Source organism: Ahaetulla prasina, chromosome 3, assembly GCF_028640845.1.
Source record: "Ahaetulla prasina isolate Xishuangbanna chromosome 3, ASM2864084v1, whole genome shotgun sequence".
Lineage (NCBI taxonomy): Eukaryota > Metazoa > Chordata > Lepidosauria > Squamata > Colubridae > Ahaetulla > Ahaetulla prasina.
The window spans coordinates 81589785-81615259 of record NC_080541.1 but is presented as its reverse complement, the minus strand read 5'-3'; the positions used below and the strand labels follow the sequence as shown (position 1 = coordinate 81615259).

Genomic DNA, 25475 nt, shown 5'->3' with positions numbered 1-25475 from the left:
AGAGATTTGAAAAACTTGGCACTTTCCTCCCTCCCCTTTGGGTTGTCTCAAAAAGAAAACATGAATATACTTAAACATAAATTTATACAGGTAGTCCTTGACTTACAGTCACAATTGAGCCCCAAATTTCTGTTGCTAAACATGACAGTTGGTAAGTGAATATTGGCCCATTTTACCATGTTTCTTGCTACAGTTGTTAAGTGCTTCACTGCAGCAGTTGAGTAATATGATTATTAAGTCAATCTGATTTTCCCATTGACTTTACTTGTCAAGTTGCAAAAATAGGTCACATGACCCGGACACTGACACATGCCAGTTGCCAAGCATATGAATTTTGAACCCATGACTGTGGGTATGCTGCAACAGTGGTAAATGTGAAAAACAGTCTTAAACCATTTTTTAAAGTGCCGCTGTAACTTCAAACAGTCATTAAATGAATGGTTGTAATCAAGGACGACCTGTATTGAAAGATGAAATGAATGAATTCCTTCATTAGGATACATTTGTTTTCTTCTACCTATCAAACTTTAATGATATTAGGAAGAATTTTGATAAGATAAAACTGATCAGTGCAACTAATATTCCACTGTGGGAGTGTTTTTTCAAGTATTTCTGAGTCTTTGGCAAAGACTGTTATGTTCAACAGTATTTATATCATTCTATTTAATAAGCTCAGGCCGGGCTAGTATTTTGGGACAGAAATAAAGGCAAATCTACATTGAGAAATGGCCTCCAATGCAGGGGCAGGTTCCAAATCCCATCACTACTGGTTTGCTTGTGTGCGCGCGGCACTTCTATGCATGCGCAGAAGCCGGGTGGGCGGAGGCTCCCGCCGCTGCCGCTACCAGTTTGCTGATCCGGTGCGAACCGGTAGCAACCCACCAGTGCTCCATTGTCTCCATTTATAAGAGGAGAAGGCTTTGGTTCGGAAAGTTTGTGTGTACAAGACTTAATTAAGTCCCATCTTCCCTTAAGCTGTTCCAACAAGAAGGCATACTAAAGCAATTGATCATGCACTGGAAGGAACTGCTGTCAGATGATTATACATGCTAAAAAGAGACACATTGGATTATAGCCCTGAAAGGACATGCTGTAAAAAATCTTCCAAACATACATATTGATCACCCTTTTGCACGCTGTCATCTCATTCCTGGCTCTCACCTGTGCATGTTTCCATTGGTGGTGAAGGACTGATCGCATACTGAGCATTTATAAGGCCTCTCCCCAGAATGCACTAGCATGTGGCGATCGAGGGAGCTTGCAGAGCTCAAAGACTTTCCACAGATGCTGCAGGAATGGTCTGTTCCTCCAGTGTCAGTGTTATGCTAAGGGAAGCAACAGATTTTTCTTTTGAGTTCGTCCTGTTCAGGGTCAAGGACATACTAGTCAATTGCAACCATCATCGTTCTAAGAAGGTTCAATACAACAGACTCAAGTTAGCATGAGGTAATCATTCCAGTTATCACTCAGCCTAAAAATAAAATACATCGCAGGAAGCAGGAAAGAAAAAAGGCAAAAACTGGGGGAAATATATGTTTGTTTGTTTTTACATCTTGAATTGATCACCATATAAAACATCGATAAACAGCTTTTCTTCCCCTCTGGAATGTTGCATAAAGATTGCATAACTAATTTCTGTTCTGAACCAGGAAACATTCAGAAAAGTTACTGAGATGTTGACCAAAAGGAGATAGAATGAGCTGTACCACGTGCTTCTATGGAATGCCTCTAACAGCCTTGAAAAATGTGGTTTATGGGCCAATTCAAACTCTGTGGGTTCATTCCCATTAAGGTCTTGAGAGTACATCAGAGATATAACTGGTCTTAAATGCACTGTCTTAGGGCAGGTTTCCCTGGTATGACCATCACAAATTGTAGATGGTTATTACTCATCCCCCACAAATCACCAAAGAAAAATAAGTCTATTTTATCTCACAGTTCACAGAAGATCCATATAAAAAACACTAATTCAAATGAAAAAAAAATGTACATACATGTGTGCGCACATGCATACATTTGTCCCAGTTGGGCCAGCAGACTCCCAGAAGATCATTTCCTACAGCTATCTAAAGGTAAAGCTTAAAACACAGAATAGGTTTTCCCATTTAGACTTTCTTCCTACTGCCAGGCAATACAGTGTCCTTTAGGAAATCTATTTTTATGAGCTCTATTTTGCTATTCAACCATAGGAACTCCTGAAAAGTACTGTTTTTATCCTTCGTGCTATTACAATAAATGAATATTCATCCATCTCCTTTGTTATGGAGTTATTGGAAGATTATTAACCTGCTACCATGTCCCATCCCAATTTTTCCTTTTCTTTCTTCAAACTCATTTTTGTTTCTATAGTTATAACTAAATCACTTGACCTAGATCAATGGATCTCTGTATTTTGGTTCCCTTCTTTTCATATTCCTTCAAAAAAAATGTATGCAGAAAAATGACATGCACACTTATGCACCGATGGCAAAGCATAATATTGTCGGATCTAAAGCTGGGGAAAATGCTGAGTATTTTGGAGTGATCAAGGAGACATTATTTACAAAAACTGGATTCTTGGACCAGCAGTTTCCTAAGTGTCAGTATGTAAAAACAGGGAGGCAAAAAAGCAAAACTATAACTTGGTTGTGATTATCTAGTGGGAGCTTTGGCAATTCAGGTAGTCCTCGACTTACGATCACAATTGAGCCCAAAATTTATGTTGTTAAATGAGATATTTGTTAAATGAGTTTTGCCCCATTTTACAACCTTTCTTGCCACAGTTGTTAAGTGAATCACTGCAACTGGTAAGTCAGTCACATGATTGTTAAGTAAATCTGGCTTCCCGGTTGACTTTGTTCATCAGGTCGCAAAAGGTGATCACATGAACCTGGGACACTGCAACAGTCATATTAATATGAACCAGTTGCCAAATGTCTGAAATGTGATCACATGACCATTGGGATGCTGCAAAGGTCGTTACCCGTGAAAAACAGACCTACATGACTTTTTTCTCTGCGGCTGTAACTTTGAATGGTCACTAAATGAACTATTGTAAGACGAGGACTACCTGAATAGCAGCCAATGCCCAAGGAATTAGGATGTTTTGGAATAAAGCAAACAGCTATGATTGCTGTGACACAGAATTCCCCTAAATCTTGGGAAGATTTGAAATAGATCCAAGCACACATATTCCTGAATAGCAAAAAAGTAAACTTCTGCCCAACCCTAGTTGAAACTACAGCAGTTTTCTGAAATTTCTGGTCTGGCATCAATAGGGAAAGGAGGCAGAGGGGAAGAATGAAGCAATAGCAACAGAAGGACAAAGACTGTGAATCATAACTATCTTTAAAATAAAAATGGTTCACAGCTGGAAGAGGGAAAGGCTTCAGGATACACATAATTTTGGGTTTTGCAGGGAGAAACTAGTATATGTTACTATAAATTCATCGATAGATCTCCAGATTAAAAATATTATGTTGTAAAATTATCAACTTACCTGACGAATATGCATAGTCAGCTGATGTTGGGTAGTGCAGATCTTTTCACACAGAGGGCAGATGTAGGAAGACTTCTCATCTTTTGTTTCCTATTTTTTTAGGGGAAAAAATATACGTTTTTCATAATGTTATTTAAAAGCCAAATTATCATTGTAAATATTTACAAAGAAAATGTTACAGTGAGGTAACGATGATACTCCCTCATATTCACATATAGTGAAGTCTTGCAGTGTTAACATGAGAAAAATATTATTAAAAAGGCTTTTTTTATTAAAAAAAAACAATCAAAGAAAAAAGACGGTTCTTTCAACCAAGGGTGTGGAAGAGTCCCATTGTAACATCTAAAATTATGGAAGTGATTTGACCAACCGGATTATAAAAAGCTATGGAGGAGGAACACAAGACCAATAGTTTTAATCCTCAACATGGATCCCAAAAGTTCATTATAATCAGCTATGTTGTAGAGAAACTTCCTGGAAATTTTTCTGCCTTGTCTCTTCAATGACAGAAATCAGGAATAACTTAGACCAGGGGTCTGCAAACTTGGCTCTTTTAAGACTTGTGGACTTCAACTCCCAGAGTTCCTCAGCCAGCTTTGCTGGGAGCTGGGAGTTGAAGTCCACAAGTCTTAAAAGAGCTAAGTTTCCAGACCCCTGACCTAGACAGTAGACTTTCAACTGGATTCTTCTCTTCCTCCCCACAGAGTCATTGCCAGCTACTATTCTGATCATACAAATTTATAGTTCCTTTGTGGTAAAATAATATTTACTATATTATTATTATTTTGTTTATCTTGCTTGTAAGTCATTTTAAAAGATTTTTTTACCTTAAAAGAGACTATAAATAAAGGTAATAGCAATAAACAAAGGCCTGTAGTTTCAAATATTAAAGTATTAATAGTCTTAGCCTTCATGCGGCTGTCTAATCCAGGGTCACCAACACAGAGCCTGGGGGAAGCAACTGTGCCTGCCAAATCTCTCTTGCTGATTGCTAGCCTCCTTATCCCATCTGATACTTCATATTTTAAATATATCTATTTTTAAATTAAACAAGTGAAATACGGCATATTGCAAAGCAAAGTACTGGCCTCCAGTATCACCTTTACTTGCAGGAATGTCCTTGGGCCCAGAAACTTCCTTCAAAAATAAAAATGATGGACAGCTGCAGTTCTCTGGAAATTTGCCTAGCTTCCCAGAAAATGAAACATACATAGGCTGAGGCAGGAGGATGGGGTCAGAGAAAGCGAAAGGTAGGTTATATCCCTCATGCTACCCATTCCCTGAACGAACAAGCTCCTTGCTATACCCAAAATGCCACACCCAGCTAGAAAAAATGGAAACTCCTGGCATTTTTTAATAAAAACTTACATATGTTGAAAACTTTCACAATATCATGATATTACAAAATATACAACCTAAACTACTTGCTGCATGAAAGGAGCATTTTCTTCTGTCTACCATGGGTAGTATGAGGGATATAATCTGTAGATTTCCTAGAATCTGATCAAGTACAATGATATCCTTCGGTTTTCCCCATCTGCAGTAACAGAAATCACCCCAAACTGAAAACAATAGAGAGAAAAGAAAATTGCTGTACATTCTAATCTAAACCTTAAGAACAGAGCAAGTTATATATAAGAATATGAGATGGGAAACACCAAAAAAAAAGGTATAGTAATACATCATAAAAAGGGGGGGGGATTAGCAAAATTATAACTGATTCGTTTTTTAGCTTTTCCGATTAAAATTTGATAACGATGCTTGCATTTCACATGAAACATTTTTTTAAAAAATGAAAAAAAGACTAAATATCTATGGAGAGCCTCAATCATCCAGGTCATGGTTCAAAGAAGCTTCTTAGACGAGAAGCAAAACATTTTCAAAGGAAAAAAAAAACAAGAAAGTCCAGTTGTCTTTTGCAAAAAGCACTTTAAGGACCCACAGGCTGCTCAATTAGAACCCGGCAAATATATGTTTTGCATCATTTTTGCATAACACAGAACTGTAGCAGCCTCACCAATGCTCAGCCACAGAGAAGTTCTAAGGAGAATTAGCCAACTGCTTCATTCTACTTTCTGTTACTGTTATTTGTTGCTGCATTCTCCCCATCCCCCCCCAGCTTGTAAGGCAATCCAGAATCAGAGTTAAAAAACAAAAGGAAAACTTCAACTGGTCCTGCTGTTTTGGGGGAAGAAGCAAAGAAAACAGCTAGGGAACAGAATGATTCCTGATTAGTTATAGGTATGATGGGCACTGCTCAAGAAACAAAACAATTAGTGTCTACCCAGAACATCCATTCATTCATTGGTATTTTTCAAAATGCCTTTGGGATACTGAATCAGACAGCAACATTTCTGTCAAAGGACAGACTGGAAACAAGTTAATAATTTTCTTTTACCCAACTGCTTGAAAGAGTCAAATTATCCACCGTTCTATCATACAGAGCACATCTAGTTTTATTTTAACTTTCTCAGGTTCTGTCCACACTTTTTAAAAAAAAAGTCTAAACTGTCTCCAGCATTCTGAAATGAACTACCCAATATTTCCTGATATATTATGAAAAAAATACTGCAGTCATTTTAGTAGAATGAAATCCTAAATAATTTAAATTTGCTCCAGATATATGTGTGCGTGTAAATTTCCATGAGTTTTAAATCCTTCAAAATACTAGGGGCATTTTAATTAATTATTCTCCTGCTGCCTCTAAAACTTTTTTATATCAGCCAGATGTTTAGTCTGGGTTTGGCATTTTTATCCATCAATCAAGTCCTTTCCAAGGATCTGAGATAGGCAGGTACTGGTAAATGTACTGTCAAATGTATTGTTGCAGGATATAAGTTGTTGCAAGCTTTTTGCAATTGATTGATTGATGGTAACTTTGTCAATGTTGAAGGTTTTCAAGGGACACCCCAGATGTTTTGGGATTGCATCCAAGATTGCATCTATTATTGTTGATTCTATCTTTGCTTTCTTTGCCACTGTGGTCATACTTCTATTTGCACATCATTGTATTTCATGATTTTCTCCAGTTCTCTTATTCTGCTGGCTCCAGGTATTGCCACATCCACTATCCAGAGGTGTGTTTTTTAACCTTTCTTATCATCAGTGGTTAAATCTGGGGTATTATGTGGCAGGTGACCCTCTGAATTCTAGAACATTTTAGCTTCTTTCCATTACTTTGTCTATTTTATGGTCCCACCAATGCTTGCAAGGCGAATGGTATTTCTTGCAGATATTCCAATGCAACATTGTTGTTATTTCACAATGCCATCATTTGTAGTCAATCTGTGCAATCTTCTTGCAGTAACTAGCTAGGTGGTCCACTGTTTCTTCAGTTTCTTTGCAGAAGTGGCATGTGCTGTCTGTTGCTATGGCTCTCTATATATGTATTTGTTCTTAAGCGTTGGTCTTGTGCAGCCAGAATTAGCCCCTTTTAGTCTCTTTCAACACCAAATTCTGATGTACTTTTTTTTTTTTTGTTTACATTTATACCCCGCCCTTCTCCGAAGACTCAGGGCGGCTTACAATGTATAAGGCAATAGTCTCATTCTATTTATATATTTTTTTTTTACAAAGTCAACTTATTGCCCCCCCAACAATCTGGGTCCTCATTTTACCTACCTTATAAAGGGTGGAAGGCTGAGTCAACCTTGGGCCGGGCTCGAACCTGCAGTAATTGTAGGCTCTGTGTTCTAATAACAGGCTTCTCTACTGCCTGAGCTATCCCGGCCCCTTCTAACTCTTGATAGTTCACTTAGAGGACGTCTCAATCTTCTCCTTTACACACTAGGCCTCTATGTCACATCTCTACAATTGCACAGCACTGAATTTTAACTCCAGTAGATGCATTTTTTGGAGACTGAGCCAAAAACCTGCCAAACATCTTGTTAATAGTTTACAAGGCAAAGTTACTGAGCTATTTCCTTTCATCTACACCACTTAAAAGTTGGTCAGCCAAAACAGTTTATAAATGCATACACATATTGATTATGTGCCATTAAGTCTTATTTGGCTCTTAGCAACAACACAGATTTTCTCTAAGTCAATTTACCCTAACCTGGTTTTTCTAATCTTCCAATAATGTTCTCCTCATCACTGTAACTGAATCCATCTACCTTGCTGTTGATTGTCTTCTCCTTCCTTCACCCTTTTCCAGCATTAGAACCAGGGCGAAATCTAAAAATTTTCCCTACCGGTTCTGTAGGTGTGGCTTAATTGATGGGTGTGGCTTGGTGGTCAGATGGCTGGGTGGGCATGGCCAATAAAAATAAATAATAAAAATAATAAACAAAGTATAAAAAAACAATAATAAGGTACCAAAAACCAACTTTCACACTTTACACACACACAACACAACACAACTGACTCACACACAATGTAAAAGCAGCTGCACTTCACATAGCCACAAAAAGCTCAAAAACCAACTTTCACATTTTACACACACACAACACGACATAACACAACTGACTCACACACAATGTAAAAGCAGCTGCACTTCACACTTCACACAGCCACAAAAAGCTCAAAAACCAACTTTCACACTTTACACACACACACACCACAACTGACACACACACACACACAATACCACATACAGCTTTCTGAGATTTTGTGTGTTTGTGTAGTTAGAGTGAAACACTACAGAAACACAACAAATCTCAGAAAGCTGCACAAATACTTTATTTTATTATTAAGGTTTGTGGACTTCAACTCCCACAATTCCTCAGTTAGGAAAGCCAGCCAACTTTAATCACTCAGTGATGAAATAGATTAGCTAAGTTAGATCAGTTCTGTCTGGTGCTGAAAATGAAACTTGGGGCTTTTCGGCTGGGAAAAAAGCCATGAGGTTGATCAGTAATCAGGTAAGTGTCTTAGACTCTTTTAAAAGGAGTTTTTCTACAAGGTTCTGCTGATGAGGAACTCAGGTGAGATCCCCAGAGTAGCCTTTAATTTTATTTTTTTTAAAGTTTAAAGGCTCTACTGATCGCAGCTGAGGGGCGGGATCCTCAAAGGCTTTTTTTTTATTTTTAAAGGCATGCTGAAGCAAAACCTTCTTTTAAAAGTAAAAAAAACCCTCTGCTGATGGTGGGGCTCAGCAGAGGCAGGGGGGCGGGGCCAGGGATTTTTGCTACCGGTCCTCCGAACCAGCAGCTGCCATCGCTACCTAATCGGGTGAGCCGGTGCGAACTGGGAGCATTTCACCACTGATTTGAACCTTTCTGAAGAGCTGGGTCTTTGGCAATGTGTATGAGCGCGAGTGTGTATACCACATCACACACGGAAATGCAACTATATATTTTTAAGTTACTTTCAAAGACATCTGAACCAGTGGTGGAATTCAAATTTTTTTGCTACCTGTTCGGTGGCATGGCTTGGTGGGCGTGGCAGGGGAAGAATACTGCAAAATCTTCCCATCCCACTCCAGGGGAAGGATACTGCAAAACCCTCATTCCCTCCCCATTCCTGGGGAAAGGATATTGCAAAATCTCCATTCCCACCCCACTCTGAGGCCAGCCAGAGGTGGTATTTGCTGGTTCTCCAAACTATTCAAAATTTCCTCTACCGATTCTCCAGAACCTGCTGATTAGCACCCCTGATCTGAACATGGAATACCATTCATTAAGACAGGAGTGTGAATTAAGCACATTTAGACTCCGGAGAGCTTTGACTGTACCTAAGGCTTTACAGATACTTAAGTGCTTAGCTGTTCCTGAATTGTTCTTTTCCTCACAATTATTATAGCAAACCCATCAAAACTAAGACAGCAAAATATTCATTCAGGTCAAAAAAGTTCCCAGAAAAAGTGAATATACTTTTAAAGAACTTTGTTAGAATATTTTATATTGGATTTTGGAAATTCCACCAGCAAAATATTCAGCAGATGCTTCAGGTAAATTTATTTTAAAATGACTTAACTGTAGTATCACTTCACTGTTAAACCCTTTTCTTATACTTAGGAGCTTTTACTAGTATATCTTTTACTAGAGCAGTGGTTCTCAACCTTTATAGTGCTACAACCCCTTTAATGCAATTCCCCACGATGTGGCGACCCCAACCGATCTCAGCGCGCCTCAGCAGCCACAGAAGGGGGGTGGAAGCGGCAAAATGTTTTTTTGAATTTATCGCGCCTGAAGCCGTATTGGCTAGCAATCTGAACTGCTTGCAATTGCCTTGAGGATGGAGGCATTAAAGCGGAGACTCCTCCCCTATTAAGTTTTCCGTGCCTGAAGCCAGATTAGGCTAGCAATTGGGAGTGATTGCAGCTGGCTTGAGAGGGAGACATCAGAGCAAAGATTTCTCTTTTTTAATTCATCGCGCCTGAAGCCTAATTCGGCTAGCGATTTGAAGAGCCTGCAGCTGGCTTGTGGAATCAACCACTGGAGCGCGATTCTTCGACTCGCAAGTATACTTCCCATATTTCCGATGGTCTTAGGCGACCCCTGGCAAATTGTCATTCGACCCCCAATGGGGTAGCGACCCAAAGGTTGAGAACCGCTTACTAGAGTATATTTTTCTTATACTTTTTTAAAACTACATTTACATTTACATTTTTTTGCTATCTGCAGATTTTTCTTTAGTAGTCCATTTTTCCTACTAGCCATTGCAATTTATATAGGAGTGTGCACCACAAATAAAACAGTTATTGAAATCCTTCTTTTTGCCTTTCTCTTAAAAAAAATAAGTGTGAGATGATGGATAAGCACCCTATATTTTCCTTATCCATGGCTAAAGTAACACAAAGTTTGTGTGCTCATGTGTTCCTATTAAAACACTTGTTAACACATCCTATACCAAGCATCCGAATCTAAATCACCTGACCATGGGGCTGCTGCAATTTCCGTAAATGTGAAAAATGGTCATAAGTCACTTTTTCCAGTGCCATTTTGTGACTTTGAACGGTCACTAAATGCAATGTTGTAAGTCAAGGACTACCTGTTTTTCCTCAAGATCTCAATTTGAAACCTTCAAATTCTAGTTGGCTCACAGAATTACCTTCAGGTGCATCTCTTTCTTCCACCACACTAAATATTGTCTCAGCAGAACAAACATATGGGGAGGAAATGTGTTTGTGCAGGCTTTCCTGTGAAATATATGGTTCCCTTGCTGAACAAAGCCTATCTATCCCTCTGTGCAATGTGATTAATTGTTTGGAAGCCTTGTTTTCTAACATCTGCCCCTTTCACACGAGCAAATTACCGAAGAGTGATTATTAGTCACCTTGAAAGCAAAAAGCAAGATACACCAGGCAACTCAGTCAGAACTGATTAGGACAAAACTTCAGATTTAATATTAGCTCAAGTCCGTGCAACTACCAGGCCTGTGCTTCCTTTGCTTTCAAACAGCACCTCCCCCACTCCCCCTGGGTCTCAGCTGGTGGAGATAAACCAAACAGGCTCAATACCCTGAAACAGGCTAGCTCAGGGGTGTCCAAACCTGGCCCCTTGAAGAGTATGGACTTCAACTCCCAGAATTACCCAGCCAGCATGAGCTATAAATATAAGCAAGTTGCTGTCTGGGGAATTCTGGGAGTTGAAGTCCACCACTCTTCAAGGGGCCAAGTTTGGACATCCCTGGGCTAGCTAAAAGGAAGAATCTGTTTGGATTTGGTTTACAATGTAATAGTTTTAATACAACTTTGTGTGTATTTGGGATCTTTTTTTTTTAAGTTTGGCTGAAGAATTTGGACTGTGGCAATACTGCTTGTCTAGGCTGGAGTATTTCTGATGGGGGGGAAAAACTCTTCTCTCAAACAAAGCACCAAACAAAAAGCAGCCAATTTGATAAGAAGTCTGATGTGTCTTTAGCTGATCTCTGATACAGGTGGAAAAAAGCACCCCTGGGAATTCTTGATCTCTCACATCATGAAACCAATTATAAAGAGGGGAATAAGCATTTTATGATTTTAAAGGACATATTCTCTGAATTGGATTAAGATCCTTCATCTTATCATGGTTTTCTCTTACTAATAGGTGTCCCTGCAGATTTTATTTCACTAGTCATTGCCGATTATAGGGTTCCGTGCTCATCTCCGTTTTAAAGCCATTGAGCCAGTGCTGTCCAACATCATATAGAGCTGTTACTTTCCCACCAAAGTTAATAAAGCTCCCCTGATTTGTGATCTTATTCAGGGGGAGTCCGCGGACCTTATGGGCATTACGGAGACCTGGTTGGGCCCGGGGGGGGTCCCCCTGATCGAGTTGTGCCCTCCAGGTTTCCGAGCATTCCATCAACCGAGGGCCCAAGGTAGGGGTGGGGGGGTGGCGGTTGTTATTAGGGAAGATCTAGAGCCTAGGGAGGCCACTGTTCCTCAGATTGCCGGTTGTGAATCCCTCTTTGTGAGGTGGGGTCATAGGAATCAGTTGGGCTTGTTGATCACGTACCTGGCTCCTTGCTACGTGACTACAGCCCTACCTGAGTTGCTGGAGGTACTTGCCGGGGTGGCAGTTGAGACCCCCAGACTTATAGTCATGGGGGATTTCAACTTGCCATCGACCGGCTTGTCATCGACTGCAGCTCGGGAGTTCCAGGCTTCCATGACGGCCTTGGACCTGATTCAAGTAAATGATGGCCCTACGCACATGGGGGGAGGCACGCTGGACCTACTTTATATCTCTGGACAGTGGTTAAATGATCTGGAATTAGATGATTTAGTAACAGAACCGGTGTCATGGTCAGATCATTTCCTCCTTCGCCTAGACTTCCGAACCGCCACCCACCACCGCAGGGAGACGGAGCCAATACGTTGGTTCCGTCCCAGGCGCCTGATGGACCCTGAGAGGTTCCTGACGGAGCTTGGGCCATTTCCTGAGGATCTGGCCCACGGCACGGCTGAAGAACTAGTTGCGGCCTGGGAACAGGCCGCGGCTGGGGCTTTGGACCGTGTCGTGCCTTTGCGGCCTCTGACCTGGCGCAGATCTCGTCCGGCCCCTTGGTTCTCCGAGGGGCTGAGGGAGATGAAACACTGGAGAAGACGCCTAGAGAGTACTTGGAGATCCAGTCGTTCCGAAGCTGATCGGACACTAGTTAGGTCCTATTCTAGGACCTACCTAGTGGCAATGAGGGAGGCGAGGCGTTCCTACGCTTCCACCCTCATTGCGTCGGCAGATAACCGCCCGGCCGCCCTGTTTCGGGTGACCCGCTCTTTCCTTCATCAGGAGGTGCGGGATGACCCTTTGCAGGGACGTGCCAAGGAGTTTAGTGGTTATCTATACGATAAAATCGCTCTGGACCGAAATTGGGATGATCCAAGCGAGAGGGAGGAGGCACGTCTTGTTGAGTCTGTTTGGGATGAGTTTGATCTTGTGACTCCCGAGAACGTGGACAGGTTGTTGGGGAGGCTCCACGCCACCACGTTTACTGGACCCGTGTCCTTCCTGGCTGGTGCTGGCCACTCAGGAGGTGACACGAGGCTGGCTCCAGGGGATCATCAACGCTTCTTTGTTGGAAGGGGTTTTCCCTGCCGCCTTGAAAGAGGCGGTGGTGAGACCCCTCCTCAAGAAGCCCTCCCTGGACCCAGCTATTTTGGGTAATTATCGTCCGGTCTCCAACCTTTGCTTCGTTGCGAAGGTTGTAGAGAGTGCTGTGGCGCGGCAGCTAACCCAATACCTGGATGAAGATGTCTATCTAGACCCGTTCCAGTCCGGCTTCCGACCTGGATACAGCACAGAGACAGCTTTGGTCGCGTTGGTGGATGATCTCTGGAGGGCCAGGGACAGGGGTTATTCCTCTGCCCTGGTCCTATTAGACCTCTCAGCGGCTTTTGATACCATCGACCATGGTATCTTGCTGCACCGGCTGGGGGGATTGGGAGTGGGAGGCACCGTTTATCGGTGGTTCTCCTCCTATCTCTCCGACCGGTCGCAGACGGTGTTGACAGGGGGGCAGAGGTCGGCTGCGAGGTGCCTGACTTGTGCGGTGCCACGGGGGTCGATTCTCTCGCCCCTTCTGTTCAACATCTATATGAAGCCGCTGGGCAGATAGTGGCTTTGGGGTGAGATACCAGCTGTACGCTGACGACACTCAGCTGTACTTTTCCACCCCAGGCCAACCCAACAAAGCTGTTGAAGTGCTGTCCCGGTGTTTGGAAGCCGCACGGGTCTGGATGGGGAGGAACAAGCTCAAGCTTAATCCCTCCAAGACGGAGTGGCTGTGGATGCCAGCACCCCGATTCAGTCAGCTGCAGCCGCAGCTGACTGTTGGAGGTGAGTTATTGGCCCCAAAGGATAGGCTGCGCAACTTGGGTATCCTCCTGGATGGACGGCTGTCGTTTGGAGATCATTTGACGGCCATCTCCAGGAGGGCCTTTCACCAGGTTCGCCTGGTTCGTCAGTTGCGCCCCTTCCTTGATCGGGATGCCTTGTGCACAGTCACTCATGCGCTCGTTACCTCCCGCTTGGATTATTGTAATGCTCTCTACATGGGGCTCCCCTTGAAGTGCACTCGGAGGCTTCAGTTAGTTCAGAATGCAGCTGCGCGGGTGATAGAGGGAGCTTCACGTAGCTCCCACGTAACACCACTCCTGCGCAGACTGCACTGGTTACCTGTGGTCTCCCGGGTGCACTTTAAGGTTTTGGTTACTACCTTTAAAGCGCTCCATGCTTAGGGCCTGGGTACTTACGGGACCGCCTGCTGTTACCTCATGCCTCCCACCGACCTGTACGCTCACACAGAGAGGGACTTCTCAGGGTGCCGTCCGCCAAGCAATGTCGGCTGGTGGCCCCCAGGGGTAGATCCTTCTCTGTGGGGGCTCCTACCCTCTGGAACGAGCTTCCCCCGGGCTTACGCCAAATACCTGACCTTCGGACCTTCCGCCGCGAATTAAAAACATACTTATTTATTCGCGCGGGGCTGGCTTAAATTTTATTGGTTTTAAATTTTTTACTAGTAATTTTTAGTGGGTTTTAGTTTTCATGTTCCAAAGTTTTTAGGCCAATTATGAAATAAGTTTTTTAATTCGTATTTTAATTGTATATTACATTGTTTGTTTTACCTGGCTGTACACCGCCCTGAGTCCTTCGGGAGAAGGGCGGTATAAAAATTGAATTATTATTATTATTATTATTATTATTATTATTATTATTATTATTATTATTAATAATAATAATAATAATAATAATAATAATAATAATAATAATAATAAAAAGTGGTACCTATTTATCTACTCGCATTTGCATGTTTTTGAGTTGCTAGGTTAGCACGAGGTGGGGCATGAAAAAAGAGCTCACCCCATCATGTGGCACTCAGGAGTCTCGAACCTGGCTTTCTAGCTGACAAGCTCAGCATCTTAACCACTGAGCCACCATGCTGCTGTCTCTTACTAATAAAGAAATGAAAATTGCAATTCCCGGTTACAAAGTGATTTAAAAGCATTTTCAACATGTTAAGTCCAACATGTAACTTCAACTCAAATATTTCCTCCTGTAAGATTTAACAAAAAAAAAGCACATTAACCCACGAAATAACCTAGCATTATGCAAACTGCATTCAAAATAATTCATCTGGTCCAGGACTTTATCTCCATTGGCAACCAAAATATTATAAGCAGCGTCATGAAGCAACAGCTTTCCAGTGTAGTTACCGTATATTGCCTGTGAATATGGAGATTTTATTTCTTTCCCTTGGAGGACTGCCTCCTCCCAGTAAAATTGAGCAATTCAGTTCAATAGCACAAGACTGGAATCAAACAGTTCCCCCCACCACCATCTTCTCTCCTTGTGTCAGACACTCAGAATGCTATGTTTAAACTTCAACACAATCTTTAAAATGTTGCGCTCTCTCAATGCAGCAGGAATTGCCATCGGATAGTCTACATCTGCCTATCTACAGCAGCTTTGTGGCAAGGATCACTAGCAAATAAAATAATGACTAAGCCTCATCTGCTTATACCATTCTAGGTACTCCAGTCCAAACAGCAAACCTACTTAAATGTCAATTTCTATTTTGATTAATAGGAAAGTCACTCATAGCCCCTCTTCATTATTTATTTGTTTATTTATTACAGTGCAAGTATTTATGTTAATCCTGTCGCATTTACTGTCTTGATCCAATGCCCAGTGAAAGGGTTGGTGCGATTAAAGGGCCAATGGCTCTAAGTAAAGTTCACACAAACATATCCACTTTCTTCCTGCTTTTCCAACAAAGTGCTACACAATGGACCAAAGGGAAGGAAATATCGTCCAGCCCAATGGCTCTATCACACATACCTCAAACCTTGGCAGACTAGGTAAAAATTGGAGTGTTGTTGTGCCCCTCGGCTGCCAGCAGAGCTAGCAGCAGACTCAGACGAGGGGGAGGGGAAGCCTGGGCCAGTTTTGGAGCCTTTGGAAGGCTCTGATGAGGAAGCAGAAGCAGAGGTAGATGCAGGGCCTTCTGTCTGCCCCCAGGGGGAGAGGCAACTGTCTTTGGGGCCTGAGCTGAGTGAGTGAGGGGAAGGATCAGATGTGGCCCAGAGGAGGGGAGAAGAGGAGAGGAGAGGAGGGGACGGGAGAGAAGAGGAAGGCAATAAGCTGGCTCTCAGGGAAAAGAAGTCGTAGATCCTAGCCAGCCCCTCCCTGGCTGGGAAAAGACTTTCATTTGTGACTGATTATTTTTGGTTTTGTCTATCCAACGTGACTAAAGACTGCTCGTGCCGTTTTAAGAAAAAAGGGGTTTGTGTTACTCATGAGTAAGTGGTTTCTCATTGCTTGAGAAAGCTGCATCAGAACAGGCATAATGTTCAAGAAAACATTGCTTCCCCTGCAAACGCCTTATACTACTAGTTTCTCCATGCAACCACAGTTTCTGCTAACATCCTGCACAAAGAAATGTGGTCCAAGCAGGGTGCCCTCACTTCCAGTCTTGCCTAATATCTTAAGTCATTCTTGTACATTCTCTGACTGGGAGAAAACATGAATTACTTTGAAGCAGAGATGCCCTTGCCAGGCATTCCTGTAAATACAGCTGCCAAGGGCAGTTCCTGCTGTCTGTGGCAACACCATACTTTTCCCAATTTGTAGAGAAGTTTGGATTACAGAAAGGAAAACTACCCCCATCAATAGTGAGGAGGAGAGGTCAAGTGAGCCTATGCTAGAATTGTATCCTCCCTACTAAAATTATTGTCATCCATCCAAATTCTAAGCATGAGCTGTATCAGGTGCAAAGGACAGGAATGGGACCATACATCAAGTTCCAATTAAGAAGATTTAATGCCCAAGCTTATACACAAGAATCTAGTCAACTAAGGTCAGCACTAAATTAGATAACAGTTAAAGGTAAGAGTTAACAGAATTCAAACGGACTTGGATAACTTGTAGCAACATAACAAGTCCAGGCTGATTCCTCTCTTGACTCTTTCTCCACACTCCGCCTCTTCTTCTTCTCTTAGATCTATGAGATTTGTGCTAACTAAGGCTACCAAAAAAGCCATTGATAGCTTCAACATTTTAACGCTGCTTTGAAGTTCACTGCAGAATAGTTAGTAGCCTGATGCTGCAGGATCTAAAACATCTTGTGATCCAATGCTGGTTACGCCCCAGCTTTAGGAAACTGGCAAGGCATATGTGCCTTGCCAAGTCACATTGATTTCTCAATAAATGTTCGCTATGCTTCAAAGACGCCTTAAAAATTGCAGCATTTTTTTTTCCTAAGCAGGCCAATTTACTCCTAAATTGTTTCTTGTTCTCACAGAAGAAGGTACAGAGACATCTGAAACCCTTACAAAAATTGGAGATAAAAAAGGATGGTTCAATTTCTGTACTTCGCTTATTACCAAGCCTGGCTAATTAGAAATCTTGATTTTGGAGCTCCTTTCACAGCTGCTTAATATTCTCCCTTCAACATTTCTCCAGGGTAGGTATAAGAGAACACCAATAGCACAATGGTTATGTATATGTGGTAAAAGAGAAGTCGAAGATATCTCACATGTTTTATTGTACTGTGAGTTATACAGATTATGTAGGTCAATATATATTCTTCCCTTATTAGAGAGATTGCCAGGGAGGACAGACGACTTTTATGTAGGCATTCTCCTCCAAGACTCAAACCTGGCTACAACATGTGCAGTGGCAAAATTCTGTGTTGCTGTGATGTCCACAAGAAAAAAATTGGTTACAGAATTATAAATGTCAACTTTTGCCAATTTTCTGGAGATATCTATGACAATTTTTGAGAAAAATACATTTACCCACATACTTATCGGCTCTCCACTCATGTAAATTAGGGAGTGACCCTAACGGTTTGACATCATGTATTTTTATAACAGGGATGTTATTATTCACAATTAATGTCAGTATTATTTTTAATTTATTGTATATCTATTGCTGGTCGATGACCGTAATAAAATTTATATTCTATATTCTTTCACAGCTGCTTAACAACTAAACACGTCATTCAAAGTTTCATCCTCCAAGATCCCTTCCAATCTTATGATTATATGATCTTTTACAACAAAAAGTAGCCCAATAAAAGCTCAGATAGATAAAAGAAACCCTGCAAACATTCTTTTTTTTCCTGATAATAACCCACCAAAAAGGCAAGAAGACAGTCAAGTCACTTGCCTATAAGATATCTGGGAAACAGAAACCACACAGCTTCCCCTTCCAGCACTGGAAAGTGAACAATAGAGGAAGCAGCAAGGGAAATGGAGCAAGAAAACACTAGAGGAGGAATGAGAGCATGTATAAAAAGCATGTGTGGCTTGACTGCAATTTTCCAACCTAGTACTGTAATCACTGCAACCAATCATGATTAGTGGAGTTCATTTATTTCCAATTTGCTCAAAAGCTACTTATTCACAAATGCTTAAGCTCAAGAGCTGCTCCATAATAAAAGAGGAGGCATATATAGACTGGCTTTTGGATATACAATATATACATTTCTCATTAGTTGGGAAGACTGATAGAATTTAGCTAACCAGGAGGAGGCAAAGTGGAGAGGTGTTCTTCTGAAAAATAAAAATAAATTATTATTCCTTACCTGGTTTCTCCTGCCAATCCGACTAGGAGTAAGAGATTTTGACGGGGACTTGACATTTTGAGATGCCATACTGCCATTTTCAGCAATCTTTCCCAAGCTCATAACTGCTGCCATTGCTGTGTATTGAAAGGGCAAATACGCACCCTCAAAACAGTTGAGAATCTTGGTGCTGCTGTACAACCACTTAAGATTTGGAGTTTGTTCTCTGGAATTATAAACAGACATATAGATAATGTAGTGTCTTACCAAACCATATAATTCAAAACTATGATCGCCTATATGTACTGCATGACACTTCCTTTAAGAATGAAGGGACAAAACTAATGAGGCAAATGGGAAGGCAAGTATTTTATTGATTAGATTTATATTATTATTATTATTATTATTATTATTATTATTATTATTATTATTATTATTATTATTATTATTATTATTATTATTTACAATGTTAAATTGTAAATTGTTTTATCCCATCTTTCCCCTAGGTGAAATATATGTACACTTCTTGCATTCTTGCTCATTTTTTCCACTCCATATCAATAAGCCCATGAATTTTAAAACCTTTTCAACAACCACAAGGCAAGTACTGTATTGTACTTTTTTACTATCACAATTGAGACTGGAACTTTTGTTGCTAAGCAATGCGATCATTGAGTCCTTACATGAGCTGTGGTGGCACAGTGATTAGAATGCAGCATTGCAGCCTAATTCTACTGACTGCCAGGAGTTCGATTCTGAAAAGTTCAACATTGATTCAGCCTTCCAAGGTGGGTAAAATGAGGAACCAGATTGTTGGGGGCAATACACCGACTCTGTAAACTGCCTAGAGAGGACTATAAAGCATTATGAAGCGGTATAGAAGTCTAAGTGCTATTGCTACATGACCACACCTGATTTTATCTTTTTTCCCATGGGTCTTAAGAGAATTGTGTGGTCAACAAGCAAATCACAGACTCATTAAACAAATCTAGTTTTCCCTCTAGATTTTACTTGTTGGAAGCCAGCTGGGAAGGTTGCAAATGATGATTGAGTGACCCCACGATATTGCAACCGTCATAAATTCACACCAGTTGCCATGTACCCTAATTGTGATCATGTGAACTTTCAGTGATGAACTTTCTTCACCACTGTTTAAATTTTGAAAGGTTACTAAACGAACTTTGAATGGGTACTGAACTGTTAAATTGAGGATTAGCTGTAGTCCTCGTCACATAATAGAAGAAAAATTTGGCTTTAGATTCAAGACATATAAACTGCATTAAAATAATACAACTTATAGATGAACATTGATTACCATATCAGTCTATTTCAGTAAGGTCACTCTGATGGCAGAACTGAATAAGTACTGTCATTTAGTTCTGAAACCTGAGTTCCTAGACCTGAAAATTTTTATCCATAGTACATCTATGAGATAAAATTAATTGACTCTCACCTAACACTATTATAGACAAAACAGAAGACCTAGAATCAAACGTAAGTTCCACCATACCATTTTGTACAAATAACATAATGTAAATAAACATATTCGCCATGTTCCCCAATTCCAAGTGCCAATATGATCACTATGACTGAAGGTATTAAAAATTGCTCAGATAATTTCCCTGCTGTTGATAACCAGGGTATAATAATCAATGATTAAAATTACATGAAAATGACTCAAAATAATCTGCTTCTTCAATACATATATACATACATATTCATATTCAAAATACTCAAAATAATCTGTTTCTTCATTTCTTAAAAACTGCCCAAATCCATCTTCTCAAGGATCTTTCGATTAAGTATTGATATAAATTTCTAAGTCTTGGAATGGGTTTTAGATTTAAGCAATTCTATGATGATTTATTGCCTAGGTTTACACATCACACTAAACCACAACATGACTTAGTTTGGCTTTGTCTTAGAAAAATCCATGAGCCTAGAATTGTTTTGTAAATGGTGGTTTATTATCTATTATTTATTTATTTAATTAATTAATTAAACTTTTATACCGCCCTTCTCCCGAAGGACTCAGGGCGGTGTACAGCCTACATTAAAACAATTAATATACACACTAAAATAACAATTAAAAAACTTATTCAATAAAGGCCGAAATTAAAACCGTCCAATTGACCATATAAAATACCCAATAAAATTTAAAATTTAAAAAATTAAAATTTAAAGTTTTAAAAAATCAGGCCAGTCCCGCTTGGATAAATAAATAAGTTTTCAGTTCCCGGCGAAAGGTCCGAAGGTCGGGCAATTGGCGTAAACCGGGGGGAAGTTCGTTCCAGAGAGTAGGTGCTCCCACAGAGAAGGCCCTTCCCCTGGGGGCCGCCAGCTGACACTGCTTGGCGGACGGCACCCTGAGAAGACCCTCTCTGTGAGAGCGCACGGGTTGGTGGGAGGCATGTGGTAACAGCAGGCGGAAAACATCTACCTAGAAAGGATGATTTGCATCCTCTCTAATTTTGTCACTGAGCTAAGATCTTTATGTATTGTTCATCCATAATCATTGCTCTAAATAACTGTGTTGTGTTCTATGGTTAATTCTTCACTTTTTAGTTTTTATTTCTTTTATGACATTTACTATTGCTAATTTTATTAGCATAAAGATTAAGTCTGACACAAATGCATATGGTACTTCCCCCCCACAGCTTTCTATAACCATTTGAAGGCAGATTTTAGCATGTATATATTATACAGTAATGTTTTGGGGTTTTTTTACCATATTTTTACCATATTTTAATATTTTTATACTATTAAAATGTCTTCACCATCATTGTTGTTAAGAAAGGCAAATTGTAATATTTTATTGCCACAATGAGAATGAAAAAAGAATAAAAAACAAAATGTCCCCAACTTGGGTTCCTTTATTATATAACATTTTGAAAGTAGATAATTTAAAAATAAAGGCTTCATACAAATTCTCTATTTTTAAGAGGGCAGGGTGCATTTAATGGAAGAATCCAAAACGTATCCCAACATTTTCAAAGAAAAAAATTAATAATTCGGGAAGTGTAATTATTCTGCATAATTAAAGCAGCAGCTATTAAAGTATCGTATCAAGTCTGATAAAGCCATCTTGATTCATCATTATCCTATTTATTTTCAGCATATCGCAATTCAAACGAATTCAGATACAGAATTGTATCTACGTTTCAAACTGATGATGTAGACTTTTCCACATCATAGAACATCAAACTCTTTCAGACCATGGAACCACTTAATTAAAAAAAAAATCCACAACTCCTGATCAGGGGGCAAAGCCTTAGTGATTTAAAAAAATGGATGTATTTGAAGAGTGGGCGGGAAATCTTAGTGCCTTTTGGAATCCCATCAAAATCTCATGATGCATTAGAATTCTGCAGAATTCTGCTTCAAGAATCCTGATGCAGATAATGCAGAGAATAACATAAAAGGAAGACTATGATGGGAAACTAGAAGAGGAAAACTCAGCAGGAGAAGAATGACTCAGAACATTTTTTTTTTTCAAATAAAATGTTGGCACAAATAACAGCAGTGGACAGAAAAGGATTTACCTCAAGGACAGAAAGAAGGCTAGATAGACCTGCTACCCAGTATACCGAGAAAGGATCAAGCACTATAGGTCAGGAGCCCATCATGCCTGGTGAATCTTCTCAATTTCAAACTAGATTGCAGAAAATATGACTTTTGTAACAGAGTTGTTAACGCTTGGAACTCACTACCTGACTCTAAAGACTCTTCTCAAAACCCCAAAATCTTCAACCAAAAACTGTCTACTACTGACCTCAGCCCATTCCTAAGGACTATAAGGGGCGTGTATAAGAGCACAAAAGTGCCTACCGTTCCTGTCCTATTGTTCTCTTCATTATAGTATTATATGCATACTTTTACTTATACTTTTACCTATATATACTTTTTCTCTCATGATGGGTTATTGTTTATGTTGATGATTGTATATACTGTCGTGACAAAATAAAAAAAAATGTGATCAAGAAAATAAAGGAAGCCAAATTTACAATCTGCAATTACTGTCATGCTACATGTGCGATCCCACGTTGTAGTTGGCGTAAAAGTACACATTTTTTTAAAAAGCACAGGAGCACTGGAAATTGGACCGTGAATACTCCTTACGACACAGCTGCTTCGATATTTTCATAAGAACAGATACAGCTTTTTGTAAAACTACAGTTCAGTTTGCTTTCAAGAAAACGCAGCATTTTTCACACATCTTTTGGAGACACTGGGCTGTCTCACAGAAATGTTAAGATCAGCTGCCTCTTAAAGCCTCCACACCTTCAATGGCATCTTCTGCCAGTTAGAATGTCAACAGAAGACTAACAATGCAGCAGAAAGTTAATTTTTTATGGTCACATTCTCATGAAATGTTTCCCTGAGGAAAATGATCTTTGCCCTCAAGGAGCGAGTTCCCAGGACATTGATGTAGTTTTAATGAAAGCTACACACAAACTGGCCAGTGGCACTGTCAAAAAATGGACCTGTTTAGATGAAGGGTAAAAAAGGAAGCATTATCACAGGTTAAAGTTCACAGGAATGCTCCCTTCGCTTCCATTTGGATCCAGGCCCTCCGAGGAAAAAGAGCAAGCAATAGCTGCAAGACTCAAAAGCATTAACACATATAAATAAGACTACTAGAAGCTACCAACAGCAAACAAATCAGTGGACTTTTGACAAAGGCCAGCTCAGAGGCAATGTCAGAGTGGTCAGCCCAAATACCATGAAAAAAAGGAGACATGATTTAAATAACAACAATACAAAAACAAAGAAATAAAATTAAACCAAGGCTTGCTGTTTCTCATTCAGTCTCAACAGGAAGAAGCTTGCTAAATTTGTTTCCTCTGTTGGGATTTAAAAAAAAAACCTGAGGAAAGAGGTAATTAGCTAAGTGAACACCAGACTTTTATACTAACCACTCTTTAATCCGATAGATAGATAGATAGATAGATAGATAGATAGATAGATAGATAGATAGATAGATAGATAGATAACACACACACACACACACACACACACACACACACAGACTCATAAGTAAGTCATATTAGAGTTCAGTGTGACTTACTCCCAAATGCATCTTCACAGAACTACAGGCTCATTAATATAAATTAAACTTTTCTACCCTGAGCCTATTTCCAAAGACCATGGCCCACTGTCTTTGTTTTCCTCTTGTTTCCCTTCATGCTTTTTAAAAAAAAATTAAAAGCCCCAACTATGATTTCTCTCATACTGCCTTCCCCATGAAGTATATGCTGGATTTTAAAAAAACAGCAAGATGGATATGCATGACTGTATGTAAAATTCCATTGTTCCCAGCAATATTTGCAAGAGAACACAAAGATGATTGGAGGTTATAATCCAACAATGGAGGATACACAGATTGGGCAAATCCTCCAATAGAAAGATCAGAGCAAGAAGCAACAGGATTATAAGGCCCAGTTATTCCTCTAATTATGCCCCCTATCCTTACTTAATAATGGTGATAACAGTTCCAAATCTGTACAAATTAGGCCAAAGAAAACACTGTTAATATTTCCAACTCTATTATTGTTAGGGTATCCAAACCAGGAAAGTATCTCACAAAAGATATGTATCATAACTAATTAAATATGAGTTGGGTTGAGAGAGGACTGGTCCAAAGTTGCCTTGCTGACGTTCATACCTAAAGCAGAATTAGAACTCACAGTTGCCTGGTTTCCAGTCTAATGCATTAATCACTAGATCAAACTGGCCTATTAATAGTAATCAACATCTACATAATTATGTAATATTAATATTTTATTAATAATATTAATGCTAATTGGCTAAATCCACAGATTAAACTATTGTTTGGCTTATTTTCCCAAATATTAAACTATTAATCAACTTTTACAAACCAGATTTTAGCTTGTGAATCTGATCAAGCCATGTGACATCACTCTGTGTGTGTGTGTGTGTGTGTGTGTGTGTGTGTGTGTGTGTGTTCTTCTATAACTTTTCTTACTTACTTAGCAATGTACGAACTTGCCAAGATCTGTGACTAAAATGATTACAATACTACAAAGACATCCAGATTTTCTCAATACTTGAAAAGTGAGACCAAAGCGTGACCATTCACACTTTTTTTACAACACTTTTGGCATCGTGATCAAGCTCTTTGCTGCAATCCTTATTTGTCTGCTCGTGTATGTCTTTCCTTAAAGTCCTGTTTAACAAACGTGGTTATAAAAAGCAGAGAATCTGGCTACACATCATAGTGCAATTAATGTTTTCATTCAATATTGCAATTGATTGGAAGCCCATTGCCAGGCTCCTGTTCCTTATGATACTGTATACAAGGTACATTTAGTTAAACATCATGCTGTGTTGGATGTTGAATGGTGATGATGTGATACAAGTTAGAAAAGTGTGGAATTCACGCCACTGGACTAACACTATTGCTATTCGAAAAGAAGCACAGAGAAATGAATTAACTGTCATACAAATTCACACTGTATCTTACCTTTGGCTTTCTAGGCTCTAGCTGAAATTAAGTATTTCCAGAAGGGAATAAGTAAACAATTTCATATTGCACATATAATTCAACATCTTGGTAATATCTTGTGTGAGGGGATATTTTATCTTTTGATTTGTTTCTAAAGAGCAAATTCTGGTTCCTCTCCTTTTTTGAAATTAAAAAATGTATTTATGTATTTGATTAATTGTATTTATGATTTACGTATAAGTAGTCCTTGACTTACAACCACAACTGAGCCCAAAATTTCTGTTGCCAACTGAGACAGATGTTAAGTGAATTTTGTCCCATTTTACGACTTTTCTTGCCACAATTGTTAAGTGAACCACTGCGGTTGATAAGTTAGTAACACAGTTGTTAAGTGAATCTGGCTTCCCCATTGACTTTGCTTGTCAGGTCACAAGCGGTGATCACATGACCTCGGGACACTGCAACCATCATAAATATGAATCAGTTGCCAAGTGTTTTAATTTTGATCATGTGACTGTGGGGATATTGCAATGATCAGGTGAAAAACCGTCGTAAGTCATTTTTTTCAGTGCTGTTGTAACTTTGGATAGTCAATAGGTG

At 39.9% G+C, this 25475-nt stretch overlaps 1 protein-coding gene across 11 annotated transcripts in view; it reads right to left on the bottom strand.

Annotated features, from left to right (window-relative positions):
* RREB1 (ras responsive element binding protein 1) overlaps positions 1 to 25475 on the bottom strand; it is a 190428-nt gene that overhangs the window by 72726 nt on the left and 92227 nt on the right. For 10 of the 11 annotated variants that reach the window (XM_058175879.1, XM_058175885.1, XM_058175881.1 and 7 more), the window contains 3 exons: positions 18431 to 18635; positions 3479 to 3568; positions 1162 to 1325 (listed from right to left, as the gene is read on the bottom strand). In XM_058175879.1, coding sequence (XP_058031862.1) covers positions 1162 to 1325; positions 3479 to 3568; positions 18431 to 18544 — 368 coding nt within the window. In that variant the 5' untranslated portion in view covers positions 18545 to 18635. Of the gene's footprint in view, positions 1 to 1161; positions 1362 to 3478; positions 3569 to 18430; positions 18636 to 25475 lie in introns of those variants that run through there. The other variant, XM_058175889.1, reaches the window with a different exon arrangement.